Genomic DNA, 21860 nt, shown 5'->3' with positions numbered 1-21860 from the left:
AATTCAGCAATTCATTCCCAGGTTTGAGAAGGCACTTGTTTGATCCTGCCATTTTTACAGCTAAGTAAACAATAACCCCCAAATAATGAGAAAATGTATATAAATGTGTTTTGTGAATGGTAAGGCACTATATATAAACGTAAGGACTTATTTTTTATTATCTTGGGAAGTATTTTTGATACCAGTGTTTAAAAGTGTCTTCTTCAAAGACAGGGATTACTTTTTTGGATGCTGTCCCATAGTATGGTGAGGTGTGGCTGAAGTATGGCGAGGTGTGGATGCCAAATTCTCTAATTCAGAGATTCTTAACCTTTTATTTATTTCTATTTTATTAAGACTTTTTTAAAAGTTTTAGATTTACAGAAAAATTGAGCAGACAGCACAGAAAGTCCCCATATACCCCCCCAAGTTTCCTCTATTATTAATATCTTACATTAGTATGATACATTTGTTATAATTAATGGGCCAATATTGATACATTGTAATGAACTAAAGCCCATATTTATTGGGATTTCCTTAGTTTTTGCCTAATGTCCTTTTTCTGTTCCAGGATCCCATTTATTTTATTTTTTATTTTTTTTAAAGATTTTATTTATTTATTTATTTTTCCCCCCAAAGCCCCAGCAGATTGTTGTATGTCATAGCTGCACATCCTTCTAGTTGCTGTATGTGGGATGCGGCCTCAGCATGGCCAGAGAAGCGGTGCGTTGGTGCGCGCCCGGGATCCGAACCCTGGCCGCCAGCAGCAGAGCGCGCGCACTTAACCGCTAAGCCACGGGGCCAGCCCCCCATTTAGTTTAAAACTTACGTTCAGTTGTCATGTTAGTTAACATGTCATGTTAGTTACATCCACATTACACTTAGTTGTCACGTCTCCTTCAGCTCCTCTTGGCTGTGACATTAACCTTCACTTTTTGGGTCATGAACTGGGTTGAAAATCTGATGAAAGCTACCGATCCTCTCTACAGAAAAATCCACATGTTTCAGACGTCTAATTTAAGGGAGGTCCACCCATAGCAGATTCAGAAACCCTGCTTTAGGAGGCAGAGTGATCTTTAAAATATCCCCTTCCCCACACTTGGGCTCAAGTTCAGGCTCTACCTCTAATTTGTTGTGTGACCTTTTTGCAAAGCTGTTTTCCTACGTGGGCCTCAGTTTCACCATCTGTGAAATTAGGGTTTTGGTTTACATGATGTCTAAACCCTTTTCTAGCACAGTAGAAGGTGGGCGTCACCTAGAGTTGTCAATATCTGAGGAACAAAGGCTGGTAACAGAAGAGAAGCAGTCAGGCCAGGGAAGTGGATAGGCTTATCAATAGGAGGTTGCACAGGCTCGATGGAGGAAAAAGACTAAAACCTGGGTTCCACTTCATGGCTTCTTTGGATTTTGTAATGGATTTGGTAAGTCATTTCCTTCCTCTGAGCTTCAGTTTCCTCATCTGCAAAAACATAGAGGCCCTGCTTCTGGTAGTTATGAAACTCCTGGGAGCAGGAGCAGAGAATGTATCTACTATGATATCGTGTGAGGAATTACGATAAGAAAGATGGATGGGCCAGCCCCATGGCTTAGCGGTTAAGTGCACATGCTGCGCTACTGGCGGCCTGGGGTTCAGGTCCCGGGCGCCCACCACCTCACCGCTTCTCCAGCCATGCTAAGGCCGCGTCCCACATACAGCAACTAGAAGGATGTGCAACTATGACGGACAACTATCTACTCAGGGGCTTTGGGGAAAAAAAGGAGGAGGACTGGCAATAGATGTTAGCTCAGAGCCAGTCTTCCTCAGCAAAAAAAGAGGAGGATTGGCATGGATGTTAGCTCAGGGCTGATCTTCCACACACACACACATACACACACACACACACACACACAAAAGAAGATGGAGAAGGTGGGTGCATGAACCAGTGAAGGGCGGATCTGAGCAATGTGAGGCTAGGTTGAGGGCTCAGGAAAGAGTAACCTAGTAACACACCTTATAGCCCTCCGTCCACACCACACCTTGCTGCGGTCAATACCATCTCCATTTTGGCCCCGCCTCCGCCCGACCTTCCTGCCTCTCCCTTCAGACTGAGACGAGCCACACTTCCCATGGCAGCCGCCGTGTAACGCTGTCCTCCGCGCTGGTGCCGCGCGCGCTCTCGCGCTGCCACCTCACTCCCATCGCTGCCCACCCTTGGCCTCTTCCGATTGGCTCATCAGGTAAGTGACGTTAATGCTCCTTGTTCCACCCCTCACTTCCCGCGGGCCCCGCCCCACCTCCTCCTCGCTTCTCCCTATGCGAGTCGAAACGTAACCTGCCCTCGTCTGCGGGAGAGCAGGCTAAACCAGGAAGGCGCAGGCTGTGGCGCGCACGCGCACGCACGCACGCTTGCACGCCGGCGGCCGGCTGGGCGGCAGGCTCGCGCCCGGGCTCGCTCCGCGCCGCACCAGAGGCTCGCGCACTCAGCAGGTTGGGCTGCGGCGGCGGCGGCTGTGGGAGCTGAGGCGCTGCGTGTGAGAGGTCCCAGACGCGTCTGCGGGTCGGCTCCGCCACCTTTCTTCCCTGCAGCCCAGGCTCCGTGCCGGGCGCTGAGACGGGAACGGCGCTAGCCTTGGGAATCCCGAGCAAACCCCTGGCTGCTTCCGACACCGCCCTCCTTCCCTTCACATCCGCGGGCCTCGCTCGGTGCTAGGCGACTCCGCGGTGAGGCGGCGGCGACGGCTGCTGATCTGTGGAGAGGAGTCCTGCCCTCCAGCCTTGCTCCGCCGCCGGGCCCTGCAGGGACCGAGAGAGCTCGGCGCCCGCCCTTCCTCTCGCCTTTTTCATCAACCGGTCGGAGCAGCGTCGGTCCGGGAGGTCTCTGGGCTGAGGCGGCGGCAGCTCCTCCGGCTCCATCATGTCCGCGGGCGGAGACTTCGGGAATCCGCTGAGGAAATTCAAGCTGGTGTTCCTGGGGGAGCAGAGCGGTGAGTGCGCGGCTCCCCCACTCTGGCAGCTGGCCGGCTTCCCCGCACCGCCCCCAGTGCGGCCCTGCCGTTCGCGGAGTCTCCCCGCCGGCCTCGCGTTCACGCGGCGTCCCACCCCTAGCCCTGCCCCGTGGTTGCCGGCTCCTCTTCGCCTTGATCTGCCGGTCGGATTTTGACCCTTCCGTCCCCGACTTCGCCGTCTCCTTTCCCCGCAGCCCGGCCCTCTCCCGTGGCTCTGCCCTCCCCTGGCCTCACCCCGCCCAGCCTCAGCCTCCTGTCCATCCCTTTCTTCCTCGCGTCTCCGTCGTCTCACCACCCCCAGCCCCCTTCCTTGATCTCCACCCTTCTTCCTTGCGCTTATCCCAGTTCATCAGCTTTATGAGCCCACCCCGGGAAGCCCCAGTTCGGAGAACGGGCCCTCTTCAACCTTGGGCAAGGAGGGTGGGATCTGGGCGTTGTTTTCCCCAGAGGCTTGGCCCTGAGAAGTGCGGATCTTATGGAAGGGGGAAAGTGGGGGGTCCTAGAAAATTCTGGGATGATTTTCACCTGGGTGGGGAATTAGTCTGAGTTATAGAGGAGATATATCTGATTTGGAGGATGGAGTAGTTGGGGGGCTGGGGGCGGCGGCGGTGGCGATTTTTGCCTCTTGGGTTAGGCTGTGCTTGTTGTAAAACCTCGTTTTCTTCTCTTGACTTTCATCTCTGACAATTCTTTTGGCAGTGTTGATGCTTTTCCGATCTCTGCCAGATGCTATGTCATGATCATTTTACTTAGAATTTTTCACATCTCACCTCTCTTTTTCTCGTTTCAACATGAATCAGTGTCTGATTCTCCTCATGGTGGTGCAAACAGGAATTACTGGGGAAATGTTAATTATTCCATTTCTTCTTGAGTATTTTCCAATTATATATTTAGAATTCCTGTGAGAGAAGGCTTGAGAATAACGAACATCTTTGTTTTGTAGGATTTCCTTTGGGGTTAGGGAGTAATGGAGTAGAGTAGGAATAGATTTGTCATCCAGTTATCTAAATTAGATTTAAATATGTAATATCATTTTGAGTAAATGACTCTTTGATGCTTAATATTCCGTAGTATCTAATGAGTGAAATTGTTATTTCATTTATCTGGTCAGGCTTCTACTGTCGCTGTACTTTGTATTAGATACAAGATCCTAATTTTGTGTAATGGCTGTCTCTAAAATTACTTCTTGTGGTAATTCCAATTTTCTGCAGTATTATGCAAACTTGACACTCGACAATTTAGAGATTATCATCCTCCTTTGTTTTTCTCACACTTTTCATGACCATCTTTAAAATTCAGACATTGAGAGATGAGTTCCTCCCAAATCATCCAACATTGAGTTACCTACTAGGTGTCTTAGGTTAGGTTATAGAAAGCATTCGTTATTTGTTTTGGTTGGAAAGAAGATGATTGATATAAATTAAGAGCTTTTATTAGTGTCTTGAACTATTTATACTAATTTCTATGGCATTAAAGTGGGTTAATACTAGTTGCAAAATTGCTTCCAGTTGGACTGAGAAATTATTTTTCTCCTTTCATACATAATCTTTCCTGCCACCCCACTTACCAAGGAAAAATATAGTCTCTTTGCTTATGAATTTTCCTGAAGGAAGTATAAACTTGTTTCTTTAAGTAACTTAGTAAGACCTATGAAGTTGATCCTGGTCCAGATATTTTATGGCAATTTCAGGACAATGCCATACATAAAATATAGCCTATTGGTCATTATTGATAAATAGGATCTAAAATGCTTATTGTGCACTCTGGGAATGTTATTGCCTGCCTTATGTTGTGATGCAGAGCTATTTAGTTTTCATGAAAAAATGCGTTAATCTCTGTCTTAGGAAAATTTTAGTGTGAATAGAGATCATAAGTATCGGTAGGTTTCCTTTGAATTTCTTGAGCATTTATATTCTAATTCACATTGCAGAGTTTTATGGCTTCTGATTTCTTACTTTGTCTTAACTAACTCCACCCCCCCCACCCCCGCATAATTCCTGAAGCCATCTTAGATTTTTTTTTTCAATAGACTGTTCTTTAGAGCAGTTTTAGATTTAGAGAAAAATTGAGAAGATCATGTAGGGGGTTCCCATATAGCCCCACCCGATTTCCCCTATTGTTAATATCTTACATTAGTATGTTACATTTGTTACAATTAATGAACCAATATTAAAAAAAGTCTATAATTTATTCAAATTTCCTTAGTTTCTATCTTTTTCTGTTTCAGCATTCAGTTCAGGATACCACATTACATTTAGTTGTCATGTCTTCATAGGCTCCTCTTAAATGTTTTTTTAGGATTGTATTTACATGCTTTTTAACTCTGTGGAACTGTAAGGTTAATTATCTTTTGAGATTGCTATATTGCTAAGTAATGCCGTCCAATAGCTTTGACAGTGAAAGATTGATCTCTTTTTTCGTGGGCAGTGTCTGTAGTTTTCTTATGCATTAGGAAAGGTCTGTAGAATCCATGTCATCTTGATGTAACTCTTCATGAATTATTTATTTTTTGGTTTTAGAATTCCACAGTTCAGCTTTCAAAGACTAATCTGTGGCAAAGCCATGTTCGTCTGCTTAATGGCATTTACCACGTTTATTATTCTTATTTTTTGTGTGTTTTGTCTATTTCCCACAGCAGAATGCAAGTCCCATGAAGATTAAAAACTATTATTTTTTTGTTCATTGTATCCCTATTGCCTAGCATAGTGTCAGGCTTGTTCTATGTACTCAGATATTTGGTGAGTGAATGATGGTTGAATCTACTAGTAACCAGAGCTAGTAACCTATATTAATTTTTGCTATGGTGAAGTCTGTATTTTTTCCTTATGCAATTAGTAGTTTAACAACAACATTCTCTACTTACATTGTATGCAGGGATACTCTAGATACTGAGAGTAGGGGCAGGGAACCCAATAATTTATAGCCCTCACCCATTTCACTAAAAAAAAATAAGACTGACCAGGATTTTGCACTTCTTTTTTTTTTTTTTTTTTTGAGTTGAGCAAAATTAGTCTTGTCTTGTTAAAGCTATCGTTAAATTATTTGTTATTGGTATAGCACCTAAAAGTCTGTCAAATGATACTAAAGACATGTTCCTGGAACTGATTTGAAGTTGGGTAGACTGCTTTATTTAGCATATCAAAAACTTAAGATTCTGTATTCAATAACGAAGATGGGTTGTTTCAGTACAGGAAGCTTGAGATTGAGTTAATGACATCAGTCTTGGTAATCTTCCTATAAATTTATGCTTTCTTTATATTTCAGTAGTATTCGTGGTTTAACAAAGGAGTGTTGAAATACACAATTTGAATCTGATGTTTCTTTGAGGAATCTCTTTTGTAACTACCTCTGGCTATTGTCTTGAAATGCAGAGGCACTTTTAGGAATGTCATTCATGGTTTACAGTAGAAGATATTACTACAAACAAATGTTACAGGTTACAAATTAGGAAATGTAATCTCAGGGGGAAGTACATTTTGGCCTATTATGGCTTATTTTCTCACTTTATATTACCTTTTTTACATCAGTTCTTTTGAATTATAGCATGCTAGGTAGGGAAAAAATGTCTTAGTGTCAGAGACTAGGAGTACTGAATAGTTTAGATTGGCTAGCTCCATGATCTTAAACTTTTTCTTCTCGAGATCCTTTTATGCTTTTACAAATTGTTGAGGTTCCTAAAGAGCTCTGTTTATGTGGTTTATGTCAATATTTACTGTAATTGAAAGTTAACTGAGAAAATTTTAAAATATGTAATTCATTTAAAACAATAGTATTAAACCTGTTACATGTTAACATAATCATTTTTAATGAAAAATATCTGTTTTCCAAACAAAAATTTAGTGAGAGAGTGGCATTGTTTTACATATTTGCAAGTCTCTTTAATGTCTGACTTACTAGAAGACATCTGGATTCTTATAGCTGCTTCTGCAATCAGTCTGTTCTAATATCACACATCATGTAGGCTCTGGGAAACTCCACTGTACACTCATGAGAGAAGGAGAGTGATGTACACTCATGAGAGAAGGAGAGTGAAAAAAAACAAAACAACATCTTAATATTATGAAAATAGTTTTGACCTCCAGGAGGGTAGTCGATGACCCCCACCTGACAGGTGTTGGAGAACCTGGGGGTGGGTGGACCACCCTTTGAGAACTGCTGGGTTAGGTGATATAAAGCCATTTGTACTTGCAGTTTCATATTGCAAGTTAGGACAATCAAGGGGAATGTTTTCCATATCTAGTTTTGAAGCCTTAAAACTAAACAGTAGAGCTAGTGATTAAGAACAGAGTCTGAGTTTCATATGGTAGCACTGGCCACTGACCTGGAGCAAATTATTTGACCACCTTATGCCAACTTCCTTATCTATAAAATAAAGATAATAGGACCTATCATATAGAATTATTGTGAAGATTAAATTAGTTAATAAATGTAAAGTATTTAGAAGAGTGCCTGTCACATGGGAAGTGCTCAGTAAATATTTTAAATTAACAAATGTTTACTAAAAACTGCTACTCTGTCAAATGGATTTGTTTACTGAAAACTACTCTTAAGAAATTTACATTTCATCAGGGAAGAAATATGTAATACCTAATACGATATAATGTGATGAGTGCAGCTGCTTTGAAACGTAGAGTTAAAAGGTACAAAGAAGTGGGGCTGGCCCGGTGGCGCAAGTGGTTGAGTGCGCGCGCTCTGCTGCGGCGGCCCGGGGTTCGCTGGTTCGGATCCCGGGCGCGCACCGACGCACTGCTTGGCAGGCCATGCTGTGGCGGCGTCCCATATAAAGTGGAGGAAGATGGGCACAGATGTTAGCCCAGGGCCGTCTTCCTCAGCAAAAAAAGAGGAGGATTGGCGGATGTTAGCACAGGGCTGATCTCCTCACAAAAAAAAAAAAAAAAAGGTACAAAGAAGTGACAGGGAAGCCTGGAGTTTCAGGGAAGGCACATTATAAATATGATTAATAGTTGAAGCATTGTTGAATGGAAATTTTTGAGCGTTCTAAAGTTGGAGGAGACTTTGAGAAGTCTAATCCATTTCTCTTAGGGCTTTAAATGGATCATTTTTTCCCTCTCTAACTTTATTTTTAATAGATAATACAGTCACATTTCACAAATTAAAATTATATAAAAAGGTATACTCTGAGAAAAATGGCAGCCCCTGTCCCTGTGACCCCATTCCCTACCCCAACTCCTCCTCCATTAGTAATTATATATATTAGTTTCTTGTGTATATTCTGGGATTTCTTTATGCAGACACAAGCAAATATGAATACAATTTGTTATTCTCCCTTACATAAGATATATCAGACTTTATTCCACTTCTTGCTTTTTTCACTTAACAATATATTCTAGATATCTTTTCATATTAGCACATAGAGAGCTTTCCCATTCTATTTTTTTTGTTTTTAAATAAAATTTTTGTTTTAGAATAGTTTTAGATTTACAGAAAAATTGCAAAGATAATACAGAGTTCCCGTATACCCTACATCCAGTTTCCTCTGTAATTAACATCTAACGTGTACATTTTTCACAATTCATGAACCAGTATTGATACATTATTATTAACCAAAGTCCATATTTTATTTAGATTTCTTTAGTTTTATCTAATGTTTTTTTTCTGTTCCAAGATCCCATCCAGGATACTACGTTTGATTTAGTTCTTGGATCTCCTTAGGTTGTTCTTGTCTGTGACGGTTAAACTGGACCGTTCTTAAGTTCGTCTTACTCTTAAAAATCTCCAGGAAAGCACATTTTGTAATTTTTGATATCAAACTTCCCTGTTCTGAAATTCTCAAATCTATTCCCTTGCCATATAGTTAAGTTTTTCTTCATGAGGAGGCAATATATAGTGATAAGAAAGCTCTAGAGACAATCAGGTTTTGATTCTGATCCTGACCCCAGTGTTTACAGTGTGATCTTGGACCGTTTATTTAACCTTTCTAAGTTCTTTTCATTTCTGATATGGCAGTACTAACCTGACAGTGATGTTTTCCCCATCCTCTAAATATAGATATCATATATTTTGGTTAAATCAGTATTTAATCTTTACATTATTGTTATTAGGTAAATGGTATTCACAGCTAAGCCGTGTAATATACTGATTACTTGTACTTTCTTGCATGTTTTTTTGTTTTCCTTTGTGTCACTATTTCACTTGCTTTTTTCCTTTGCTTAATTTATATGCATATCATTGATTTATCCCCATACTTTTTACAGTATAATCACCTCTTGGTATATAAGAGTGCATCGGGTTTTCCTTCAGTTTGATCTCCTCGGAACATCTCTCTCAGAACCTTCTGACCTGTTCTGGTTTATACTAGTTACTCTCCATGATTGGTATATAGCTATCGACCTGGGATCTACCTTTACCATCATTTTGAGGATTTTCTTCTCTCTTGTGTTGGATCCCTTGTTTTCCAGATTACATTTTTTCTTCTTTGTTGGTTTTCTCCCTCATTGTATTGAACATATCCTCCAGTAAGTAGCTTCCTAATAAAGGGAACATGGGAGGAAGTTTTTTGAGACCTTGTTTCAAATGTCTGTAAATGTATTTATACAACTCTTACACTGGAAGTTTGGTGGGGTTTACAATTCTGGGTTGGATATATTCTTCCTTCAGAATTTGAAGACGTTACTGTATTGTCTTGTAGATTCCAGTGTTGCCATTATGACTCTTGGTCTTTTGATTTTTCATAATGATGTGTCTATTTTCATTTTATGTCCTAGTAGTATATCTAAGTCTTTTCAAACTGGGTGTTCTTAAGTTTCAGGAAATTTTGTTGACTTAACTAGTATGATATGTTCTTCTCCATTTTCGATTCTCTCTGGAATTCTTATTAGACCTCCTGCATTGATCCTCTAATTTTATCTTGCCTCTTTTTCATTTATGTTTCTGTTTTAATTCTCAAAAGATTTTCTCAACTTTCTTCCATCATTTTGAGTTTCATTTCTGCTATTGTTTTAATTTCAAAGAGTTCTTCTTTGTTTTCTTTTTTTTTTAATTTTTTTATAATTTATTTATTTATTTATTTTTCCCCCCAAAGCCCCAGTAGATAGTTGTATGTCATAGCTGCACATCCTTCTAGTTGCTGTATGTGGGACGCGCCCTCAGCGTGGCCTGAGAAGCGGTGCGTCGGTGCGAGCCCAGGATCCGAACTCGGGCCGCCAGCAGCGGAGCGCGTGCACTTAACTGCTAAGCCATGGGGCCGGCCCCTTCTTTGTTTTCTTAATGTTCCTTATCTGTAGCATCTTTCTGATTCCAATATCTTCTCTTGTCATTTTGAGGGTATCAATGAGATATATAGCTTTCTTCTTCTCAATATTCAGTTTTTTGTAAATTACTTTTCACCTCTATTTATTTTAGTTTCTCTATTTCTTGTTTGATGTGATCCTCAAAAAAACTAGTGATTTTTGGCAATCTGCTTCTGTTTAAGAGTTGAGCGCTAAAAATTTGATTTTAAACTCTTGTATTGGTTTATGGGGCTTCTCTATAGGACGATCTGGCTTAGTTCTTTTTGGAGGAGTCTCTGATGTTAGGTCTTTTAAGTCTTTTTGCCGCTTACGTTTCCTAAAGAATTATCCAGTGTCCTGCTGGAGAGGATAAGCTTGGTTGCCAGCTTTCTTGGAGTTGGATGGAGAGAGAGTTTGAAAATAACATAGAGTAAATGGATTTAATTTCCTTGTTTTTAATATTGTTTGTACTCTAGCCTTCACTTGTACCTTGTATTCCCATCTAGGGAATTTCCTGTTTTCCTGTGTCATAGCATAAGGCTCTAATCTTTTGATGAGGTGGGAGAGGGACCTGGCTGTGTGAAATAGAGGAGGGGATGTGAGAGGATGTGAAAGCAGACTTTCATCCATTCCTTCCTTTTGTAGCACCACATTTACCCTTATTTCTAGATGTGCTTGGTGCCAACAATTCCTGAGCCATTGGGGGGTTATCTGGCACAAATCAGACTGTTTCTCAGCTTTCCCTATTGTCAGATCTTTATAGAATCTGTTAGGTCAATCACCACTTTTCCGTTTGCTTTCTAGCTTCTAACTTGAATGATTTAGATTTTGTGAGAACCAGCATTTAATTTAGACATTCAGAATTGCTTAGGGTTTTTAGTTTTTGTTCTTTTTTTTTTCCTCTTTTCTTTTAAAAGTACATTTTATAGGGCCGGCCCTGTGGTGTAGCAGTTAAGTGCGCATGCTCTGCTGCAGAGGCCCAGGATTTGAAGGTTTGGATCCTGGAGGAGCACCAGTGCACCGGTTGTCAAGCCATGCTGTGGCAGTGTCCCGTATAAAGTAGAGGAAGATGGGCACAGATGTTAGCCCAGGGCCAGTCTTCCTCAGCAACAAGAGGAGGCTTGGCATCGGATGTTAGCTCAGGGCTAATCTTTCTCTCACACACACAAAAATACATTTTATAAAATTAAAACCAAATCATTTATACCCATGTTTATAGCAGCATTATTCATAGTAGCCCAAAGGTGGAAGCAACCCAAGTGTCCATTGAGGGATGAATGGGTAAACGAAAGGTGGTATATACATACAATAAAATATTATTCAGCCGTAAAAAAGAATTTTGTCTTTTTTTATGGCTAAGTATTCCATGGTGTATATATACCACATCTTCTTTATCCAGTCATCAGTCAAGGGACACTTGGGTTGCTTCTGTGTCTTGGCTATAGTGAATAATGCTGCGATGAACGTAGGGGTGCATAAGCCTCTTTGGATTGTTGATTTCAGGTTCGTTGGGTAGATACCCAGTAGTGGGATAGCTGGATCATAAGGTATTTCTTTTTTGTTTTTTTTGTGAGGAAGATCAGCTGTCAGCTAACATGTGCCAATCATCCTCTTTTTGCTGAGGAAGACTGGCCCTAGGCTAACATCCGTGCCCATCTTCCTCTACTTCATATGGGATGCCGCCACAGCGTGGCTTGACAAGTGGTGCGTCGGGGCGCGCTTGGGATCCAAACCTGGGCCGCCAGCAGCGGAGGGCATGCACTTAACCGCTACACCACCGGGCCAGCCCCCCATAAGGTAATTCTATTTTTAATTTTTTGAAGAGTCTCCATACTGTTTTCCGTAGAGGCTGCGCCAGTTTGCGTTCCCACTAGCAGTGGATTAGGGTTCCCATTTCTCCACAGCCTCTCCAGCATTTGTTGCTTTTTGTCTTGGTGATTATAGCTGTTCTCAGGGGTGTAAGGTGATATCTTAGTGTGGTTTTGATTTACATTTCCCTGATGATTAGTGATGTTGAGTATCTTTTCATGTGCCTCTTGGCCATCTGTATATCTTTGGAGAAGTGTCTGTTCATTTCCTCTGCCCAATTTTTGATCGGGTTGTTTGTTTTTTTGTTATTCAGTTGTGTGAGTTCTTTATATATTATGGAGATTAATCCCTTGTCAGATATATGGTTTGCAAATATTTTTTCCCAGGTGGTGGGTTCCCTATTCATTTTGATCCTGGTTTCATTTGCCTTGTAGAAGCTCTTTAATCTGATTAAGTCCCACTTGTTTATTTTTTCTTTTGTGTCCTTTGTCTGAGTAGACATGGAATTCAAAAAGATCCCTTTATGGCTGATGATGAGTAGTGTACTACCTATATTTTCCTTCAGGAGTTTTATAGTTTCAGGTCTCACCTTCAGGTCTTTGACCCATTTTGAGTTAATTTTTGTGTATGGTGAAAGAAGATGGTCTACTTTCATTCTTTTGCAAGTGGCTGTCCAGTTTTCCCAGCACCATTTATTGAAGACTTTCCTTTCTCCACTGTATGTCCTTAGCTCCTTTGTCAAAGATTAGCTGCCCATAGATATGAGGTTTTATTTCTGGATTTTCAATTCTGTTCCATTGATCTGTGTGTCCGTTTTTGTACCAGTACCATGCTGTTTTAATTACTGTCGCTTTGTAGTATGTTTTGAAGTCAGGGATCGTGATGCCTCCAGCCTTGTTCTTCTTTTTCAGGATTGCTTCAGCCATACAGGGTCTTTTGTTGCCCCATATGAATGTTAGTATTCTTTGTTCTATTTCTGTGAAGAATGTCCTTGGGATTCTGATTGGGATTGCATTGAATCTGTAGATTGCTTTAGGTAGTATGGACATTTTAACTATGTTTATTCTTCCAATCCAAGTGCATGGAATATTTTTCCATTTCTTTATGTCGTCATTGATTTTACTCAATAATGTCTTATAATTTTCATTGTATAGGACTTTCGCTTCCTTGGTTAAATTTACTCCTATTTTATTCTTTTTGTTGCAATTGTAAATGGGATTGTCTTCTTGAGTTCTCTTTCTGTTAGTTCGTTGTTGGTATATAGAAATGCAACTGATTTCTGTGAGTTGATTTTGTACCCTGCCACTTGGCTGTAGTTGTTGATTATTTCTAATAGTTTTCCAATGGATTCTTTAGGGTTTTCTATATATAAGATCATGTCATCTGCAACCAGTGAGAGTTTCACTTCTTCGTTGCCTATTTGGATTCCTCTTATTCCTTGTTCTTGCCTAATTGCTCTGGCCAGAACCTCCAGTACTGTGTTGAATAAGAGTGGCGAGAGTGGGCACCCTTGTCTTGTCCCTGTTTTCGGAGGGATGGCTTTCCCTCTGGATGGGAAACCCCATTGAGTATGATGTTGGCTGTGGGTTTGTGATATATGGCCTTTATTATAAGGTACTTTCCTTCTATACCCATTTTGTTGAGAGTTTTTATCATAAACTGATGTTGGATCTTGTCAAACGCCTTCTCTGCATCTATTGAGATGATCATATGGTTTTTATTCCTCGTTTTGTTAATGTGGTGTATCACATTGATTGATTTGCAGATGTTGAAACAGCCCTGTATCCCTGGCATAAATCCCACTTGATGGTGGTGTATGATCTTTTTAATGTATTGCTGTATTCGGTTTGCCAATATTTTGTTGAGGAGTTTTGCATCTATGTTCATCAGGGATATCGGTCTGTAGTTTTCCTTCTTAGTATTGTCTTTGCCTGGCTTTGGTATCAGGGTGATGTTGGCCTCATAGAATGTGTTGGGAAGTGTTCCATTTTCCTCTATTTTTTGGAATAGTTTGAGAAGGATAGGTATTAAGTCTGCTTTGAATGTTTGGTAAAATTCTCCAGAGAAGCCATCTGGTGCTGGACTTTTATTTTTTGGGAGGTTTTTGATTACTGTTTCAATCTTTTTACTTGTGATTGGTCTATTTAGGTTCTTTATTTCTTCTTGATTCAGTTTTGTGAGGTTGTATGAGTCAAGGAATTTATCCATTTCTTTTATATTGTCCAATTGTTGGCATATGGTTTTTCATAGTATTCTCTTATAATCTTTTGTATTTCTGTGGGATCTGTTGTTATTTCTCCTTTTTCATTTCTAATTTTCTTTATTTGAGCCTTCTCTCTTTTTTTCTTGGTGAGTCTGGCTAAGGGTTTTTCAATTCTGTTTATCTTCTCAAAGAACCAGCTCTTTGTTTCATTGATCCTTTCTACTGTTTTTTTAATTTCAATTTCATTTATTTCTGCTCTGATTTTTATTATTTCCCTCCTTCTACTGACTTTATGCTTTGTTCTTCTTTTTCTAATTCTGTTAGGTGTAGTTTGAGGTTGCGTATTTGGGCTTGTTCTTGTTTGTTAAGGTGGGCCTGTATTGCTAGGAGTTTCCCTCTCAGGGCCACTTTTGCTGCATCCCACATGGGTTGGTACGGTGTATTTTCATTTTCATTTGTCTCCAGATATGCTTTGGTTTCTCCTTTAATTTCATCAATGCTCCATTGGTTGTTCAGTAGCATGTTGTTGAGTCTCCACAGCTTTGTCAGTTTCCTGGTTTTTTCCTTGTAGTTGATTTCTAACTTCATGGCATTATGGTCTGAGAAGATGCGTGTTAAGATTTCAATCTTCTTAAATTTATATAAGTATGCCTTGTTTCCCAACATATGGTCTGTTGAGAATGTTCCATGCGCACTTGAGAAGAATGTGTAATCTGCTGTGTTTGGATGGAGTGCTCTGTATATGTCTGTTAAGTCCATCTCATCTAGTTTTTTGTTTAGGTCCGTTATTTCCTTATTTATTTTCTTTCTGGATGATCTGTCCATTGATGAGAGTGGGGTGTTAAGATCCCCTGCTGTTATTGTGTTGTTGTTAATATCTCCTTTTAAGTTTGTTAATAGTTGCTTTATGTACCTTGGTGCTCCTGTATTGGGTGCATATATATTTAAAAGTGATATGTCTTCTTGGTGGAGTGTCCCTTTTATCATTATATATTGCCCCTCTTTGTCTCTAATTACCTGTTTTATCTTGAAGTCAACTTTGTCTGATATAAGTATGGCAACACCTGCTTTCTTTTGTTTGCTGTTAGCTTGGAGTATTGTCTTCCATCCTTTCACTCTGAGCCTGTGTTTGTCTTTAGAGCTGAGACGTGTTTCCTGGAGGCAGCATATTGTTGGGTCTTGTTTTTTAATCCATCCCACCACTCTGTGTCTTTTGATTGGAGAGTTCAGTCCATTTACATTTAGGGTAATTATTGATATATGGGGGCTTGTTGTTATTTTATCACTCTTTTTCCAGTTCTTTTGCATTTCTTTTGTTTCTCCTCCCATGTGTTTCGGACTACCAATGCAGTTTGGTAGTTCTGTATGGGGGTTCTCTTAGTTTTCTCTTTCTTTATCGTGTGTGATTCTGTTCTGATTATTTGGTTAGTGGTTACCATGAGGTTTGTATAAAAAGTCTTGTGGATGTGATAGTCCATTTTTTGATGGCCTCTTATTCCCTTAGACTAAGTCGATTTGATCCCTTTCCTCTTCCCCTTCTAAGTTATTGTTGTCACATCTTATTCCTTCTTGTGTTGTGAGTTCGTGTTTAACATGATGAGGTTATATTTATGCTTGGTGCTTACCTTCCCTTGATCTTTGGTTTTATAATTAAGTGTTTGCTAATTTATTTTGTTAGAGGACTGCAATTTTTCTTGTTTTGTCTACCTATTTTCCTCCTTGTTCAAAACTCTGAATCCCCTTTCTCTCTTTTTTTTTTCAGGGATGAGGGCCTTCTTGAGCACTTCTTGTAGTGAGGGTCTTGTGTCAATGAACTCCCTTAGCTTTTGTTTATCAGGGATAGTTATTATTTCTCCATCATATCTGAAGGGTATTTTCACCGGGTAGAGTATTCTTGGCTGAAAGTTTTTGTCCTTCAGAATTTTGAATATATCGTTTCATTCTCTCCTAGCGTGTAAAGTTCCTGTTGAGAAATCGGCTGAGAGCCTGATAGGAAATCCTTTGTATATTATTTTTTTTTGTCTTGCTGCCCTTAATGTTTTTTCTTTGTCATTGGTTTTTGCCAGCTTTACTACTATATGCCTTGGAAAGGGTCTTTTTGTGTTGATATATTTATGAGATCTGTTGATTTCATTCACTGGTATTTCCAGCTCCTTCTCCAGGTTTGGGAAGTTCTCAGATATTATTTCTTTGAACAAGTTCTCTGCTCCTTTTTCCCTCTCTTCTCCCTCTGGAATACCTATAATCCTTATGTTGGATTTCCTAATTGAGTCGGATATTTCTTGGAGAGTTTCTTCATTTTTTTTTAGTCTTAGTTCTCTTTCCTCCTCCATCTGGAGCATTTCTGCATTGCTGTCCTCAATATTGCTAATTCTTTCCTCCATACTGTCAGCTCTGATGCTTCAGGCTTCCAGATTTGTCTTTATCTCCTCTGTTGTGTTTTTCATCTCTAAGATTTCTGATTTTTTTTTTTTTTGTAGTTTCAATCGCTTTTGTGAAGAAACTCCTGATTTCATTGAATTGTCTGTCTGTGTTTTCTTGTATTTCATTAAGCTTTTTTGTGATGGCTATTTTGAATTCTCTGTTGTTAAGGTTATACATTTCTGTGCTTTCTGGATTGACTTCTGGGTGCTTGTCATTTTCCTTTTGGTCTGGAGATTTAGTATATTTTTCCATGGTGCCTATCGGTGTTGGCTTACTTTTCCTCACAGTGAAGATATATGGTCGCAGTTTCCTCTTGCTGCCACTGGGTGGGAGTCAAGGGCTGTGTATTCTGGCCTGCCTCAATCTGCGGGCACTCTCGTTCGCCCCTGGCTGATCTGAGACCTGGCTGAGTGGAGGCTGCTCGGGGGAAGCGTGGGAACAGCTGGAGCTGAAGCATGGGAACAGCTGAGACTGGAGCACAGCTAGGCCAAAGCCGCTGGGGCTCGGGTGGGGATGGGTTGAAGCAGCTGCAGCTGAAGTGCCACTGGGCCAAAGAAGCAGGATCTGGAGCGCTGCTGGGCCAAAGAAGCTGGAACTGGAGTGCGGTGGGCCGAAATTGCTGCTGCCAAGTCAGCTGGAGCCTGAGCACAGGCCAAGCTGAAGCAGCTGTAGCCGGTGGCGGGGCAGGGGGGTCAAGCCGAAGGAGCTGGGGGCGGGGCATGGTCCAGCCAAAGGAGCTGGGGCCCTGGCTTGGTCCAGCTGGTGCAGCTGGGGCTGTGGTGTGGTGGGGTCTGAGCTGCCGCTGCCTCCGGTGCGGGCGCGCAGGCTCGCCCCGCTGCTGGTCGGGCCCGGGCACCTGGGGGCCGCTGCCTCTGGGGGTGGGGCTGAGCTCAAGCACTGCTGTGCTGAAGTGCCAGTGGGGTGGGCCAGATGGGGGAGAGGCGCTTACTTTCGCCTCTCCAATCTCAGAGGTTTCTCACCTTGCTGTTGCTCTCTACTCTCTTGAGGGGCTAGCTTGTTGAAACTACCCTTGCAACAGTTCCGCTCCCTCCGTAGAGGGATCCCCATGGGCTGTGAGGGATCTTGGAGAATGCCGGTTTATCGGGGTGGGCTGCCCCTCCCCCTCCTCTGAGAGCCGTGTGGTCTCAGTCTCTGGGTCACAGTCCTTGGGGAAGGAAGGGAGCTCCTCTTACCTCCTTCCACTTACTCTGGGGATTCCAGCACCTCAGTCCTTGGGTGTATGGCTGCCTGGGTGCCTCAGACGTCCCCTGTGTTGTGTGAATAGTTTCTGTTGGAATATGAATGTCCTTTTTGTTGTGTCTTAGAGGGGTAGAGTTCAGTGGGGGAAGCTCACTCTGCCATGATGCTGATGTCACCTTCAAGTTTTTAAAAAAATCGTCTTTAAGGTGTTACAGGCTATACAGAATGCGTGTCTTTGCACTTTAAAGCTTCCATTCTAAGAATCAGAGAATCTTATAGGTCATTTATCCATTTAACAGATGCCCACTGTGTGCCAGGGTTAGAGCTAGGCTCTGGGGGATGTAGATGTTAACAAATCAGATATAATCTCTATTGTCTTCTTGCTTACAGTCTAGCAGGGAGCAATAAGGTAGATTTAAATCTTTTACGTTGTTCTGTACCTTCTAGCCTCTGTTCTTGGACCTCCCCTCCAACCCATCCTCCACATTGATATCAGAAGGAACTTAATAAAAATGTAAATCAGAGTCACTTCCTTACCTTAAAAATAAAAACATTGTGAGTTTACTTAGTGCCATTGAATTGTAGGCTTAACAATGGTTAAAACGGTAAATTTTCTATGTATAGTTTATTACAATAAAATTTTTTTTACATTGAGGTAACCTTGGTTTATAACATTATATAAATTTCAGGTTATATCATTATATTTCGATTTCTGTGTAGATTACATCTTGTTCACCACACATCGACTAATTACAATCCACTGCCATACACACGTGCCTCATCACCCTTTTTACCCTCCTCCCTCCCCTCCTTCCCCTCTGGTGACCACCAGTCCAATCTCTGTCTCTATGTTTGTTTGTTGTTTTCATCTTCTATTTAAGAGTGAGAGCATATGGTATTTGACTTTCTTCCTCTGACTTATTTTGCTTAGCATAATGCCCTCAAGGTCCATTCATGTTGTCGCAAATGACAAGATTTCATCCTTTTTTATGGCTGAGTAGTATTCCATTGTGTATATGTACCCCATCATCTTTATCCGTTCCTCCCTTGATGGGCACTTAGGTTGCTTCCAAGTCTTGGCTATTGTGAATAATGCTGCAGTGAACATAGAGATGCATATATCTTTACGCATTTGTTTTTTCATGTTCTTTGGATAAGTACCCAGCAGTGGAATAGCTGGATTGTATGGTAGTTCTATTCTTAATTTTTTGAGGAATCTCCATACCGTTTTCCAGGGTGGTTGCACCAGTTTGCACTCCCACCTGCAGTATATGAGAGGTCCTTTTTCTCCACATCCTCTCTAATACTTGTTATTTCTTGTCTTGTTAATTATAGCCATTCTGATGATCGTGAGGTGCTATGTCATTGTAGTTTTGATTTGCATTTCTCTAATAATTAGTGATGTTGAACATTTTTCTCTGTGCTTGTTGGCCATGTGTATATCTTTGGAAAAATGTCTGTTCAGATCTTTTGCCCATTGTTTGATTGGGTTGTTAGTTTTTTTGTTGTTGAGGTGTATTAGTTCTTTATATATTTTGGATATTAACCCCTTATCAGATAAATGGTTTGCAAATATCTTCTCCCAGCTGTTAGGTTGTCTTTTTGTTTTGTTGATGGTTTCCTTTGCTGTGCAGAAGCTTTTTCACTTGATGTAGTCCCATTTGTTTATTTTGTCTATTGTTTCCCTTGCCCAGTCAGACATGTTACTTGAAAATATGCTGCTAAGACTGATGTCAGATAGTGTACTGCCTATGTTTTCTTCTAGAAGTTTTATGGTTTTAGGTCTTACCTTCCAGTCTTTAATCCATTTTGAGTTAATTTTTGTATATGGTATAAGATAATGGTCTGCTTTCATTCTTTTGCATGTGGCTGTCCAGTTTTCCCAACACCATTTGTTGAAGAGACTTTCCTTTCTCTGTTGTATGTTCTTGCCTCCCTTGTCGAAAATTAGCTGTCCATAGATGTGTGGGTACAATAAAAAATTTTTAAAACTCCAAAAAACCACACCTTCATAGTTTTTTTTTTGTTTTTTAATCACTCTTACAATAAAGTCTAAACTCTTTCCAAATAATCTGCCTGAATCACACTGCATTATATGGCTTCTCTCCATCTGTTCATTCTTATCTCACACATATCTCCCACCATCTCGCTCTGTTTCAGCCATACTGGCCTTTTTTCAAGTTGTTGTTACTCTTCAGTGATCTCCATCTTGTTACACACTCCCTCTTCCCCTTTGCCTGGTTAACTCCAGCTTATCCTTTAGGTTTCTGCTTCAAGTCACTTCTTCAAAGAAGCCTTTGCTGACTTCCTCAGAGTAGTTTAGGTTTCCATTCTTTATACTCTCAGCACCATGTATTTCTTGCTGCCTTTAATAGAGTTGTAATTTGTCTATCTATTAAAATTTCTGTTTTCCATTTCACCTATAAGTTCCACAGGGGTAATGTTCGTGAATTTCTTGTTCATTGCTGTATATTCTAAGCTCATTACACAGTGCTTGGCTTATAGCAGGAGCTCACTAAATTTTTTTTTTTTTTTAATCCTCCTTCCCCCCCCCCCCCGCCCCGAAGCCCCAGTAGATAGTTGTACGTCACAGTTGCACATCCTTCTAGTTGCTGTACGTGGGACGCAGCCTCAGCATGGCCGGAGAAGCGGTGCGTCGGTGCGCGCCCAGGATCTGAACCCGGGCCGCCAGTAGTGGAGCGTGCGCACTTAACCGCTAAGCCACGGGGCCGGCCCCACTAAATATTTTTGAATAAGTAAATGATTTATGATTGTTACCCTGCTTAGTTTCAGAAAGCCCTTGAGATTGCTTATGATAATAAATACGTACACATAAGAGGATAATTAAAAGGAAAAAAAGAATAAAACAAAACAAAAAACCTAACCTAGGAGGAGAAAGGTTTGATATGCCAAGTATCTGGGATGAATCTGTAAAGTCAGTGGCTTAAGTTGAGGAAAATGACAACTCGGAATAAGCCATTAGGGGCCAGCCTGGTGGCATAGTGGTTAAGTTCACGTGCTCCGCTTCGGTGGCCCGGGGTTCTCTGGTTCGGATCCTGGCTGCCAACCTACACACTACCCATCAAGCCATGCTGTGGTGGCATCCCACATACAAAATAGAGGAAGATTGGCACAGATGTTTGCTCAGGGACAGTTTTCCTCAAGCAAAAAGAGGAAGATTGGCAACAGATGTTAGCTCAGGACCAACTTTCCTCACCAAAAAAAAAAAAGAAAAAGCCATTGGGTTTATCAAGAACTAATCGATAATTTTTAAAAAGCGGTTTCAGTAGAGTTTTGGAGCGTCTAGAAGGATTCAGAAGTAGGCAGTAGGTATAAATGGCATATTTGAAAAGTGAGTTTGTGATTTAACCACACATGTTTCTGGGTTCTTAAAATATTATTTTAACCTCTTTATTATGGAAAATTTTTAATGTACAAAAAAGTACAGAGACTAGCATCATGAGCCCCCATAGACTGTTACTCAACTTCAATAATTATCAACTCGTGACTTGTTTCATCTGTAGCATATATCCTTCCCAACCCACTCCCACTCCCTACACCAGAGTGGGTTGAAGCAAATCCCATTATATCCTGTCACTGCAAATATTTTGGTATGACTGTTAAAAGATGAGGACCTTTTTATTGGTGTATTCTTGACATTCATGGATATAGTTGACCACAGAGGCCTTTATTTTGGGGATATTTTCCTTTCTATTATATGTTTTTGAGACTGACTTAATATTTCAGGATCTCTAGATTGTTGCTATCCAGTTGAACTTCCTGTGATGGTGGAACTGTTCTGTATTTCTGCTGTTTAATATAGTGATGGCTAGTGTGATTGAAAAACTGATTTGTAAATTTTATTTCATTTTAATTTCAGTAGCCTCATGTGGCTAATTGACCCTTTATCTGGCCTTAACCTTTCTCTTAGAACTGAAGAACATCCCTTCAAAAATTTAGGCATGTGTACTTTAATAATTTTATTTTATTTATTTATTTTCCCCCAAAGCCCCAGCAGATAGTTGTGTCTC

The 21860-nt window shown here is 40.8% G+C and overlaps 1 protein-coding gene across 2 annotated transcripts in view; it reads left to right on the top strand.

The window, feature by feature from the left end:
• The first annotated feature begins 2428 nt into the window (after positions 1-2428).
• Positions 2429-21860, top strand: part of RAB6A (RAB6A, member RAS oncogene family) — an 84353-nt gene continuing 64921 nt past the window's right edge. For both annotated transcript variants that reach the window (XM_004433977.3, XM_004433976.3), the window contains exon 1: positions 2429-2943. In XM_004433977.3, coding sequence (XP_004434034.1) covers positions 2874-2943 — 70 coding nt within the window. In that variant the 5' untranslated portion in view covers positions 2429-2873. The remainder of the gene's footprint in view (positions 2944-21860) is intronic.

The sequence above is a fragment of the Ceratotherium simum genome, chromosome 7 (assembly GCF_057802395.1).
Source record: "Ceratotherium simum simum isolate JZ-2026a chromosome 7, ASM5780239v1, whole genome shotgun sequence".
Classification (NCBI taxonomy): Eukaryota; Metazoa; Chordata; class Mammalia; order Perissodactyla; family Rhinocerotidae; genus Ceratotherium; species Ceratotherium simum.
This window is presented reverse-complemented; position numbering and strand designations above follow the sequence as displayed.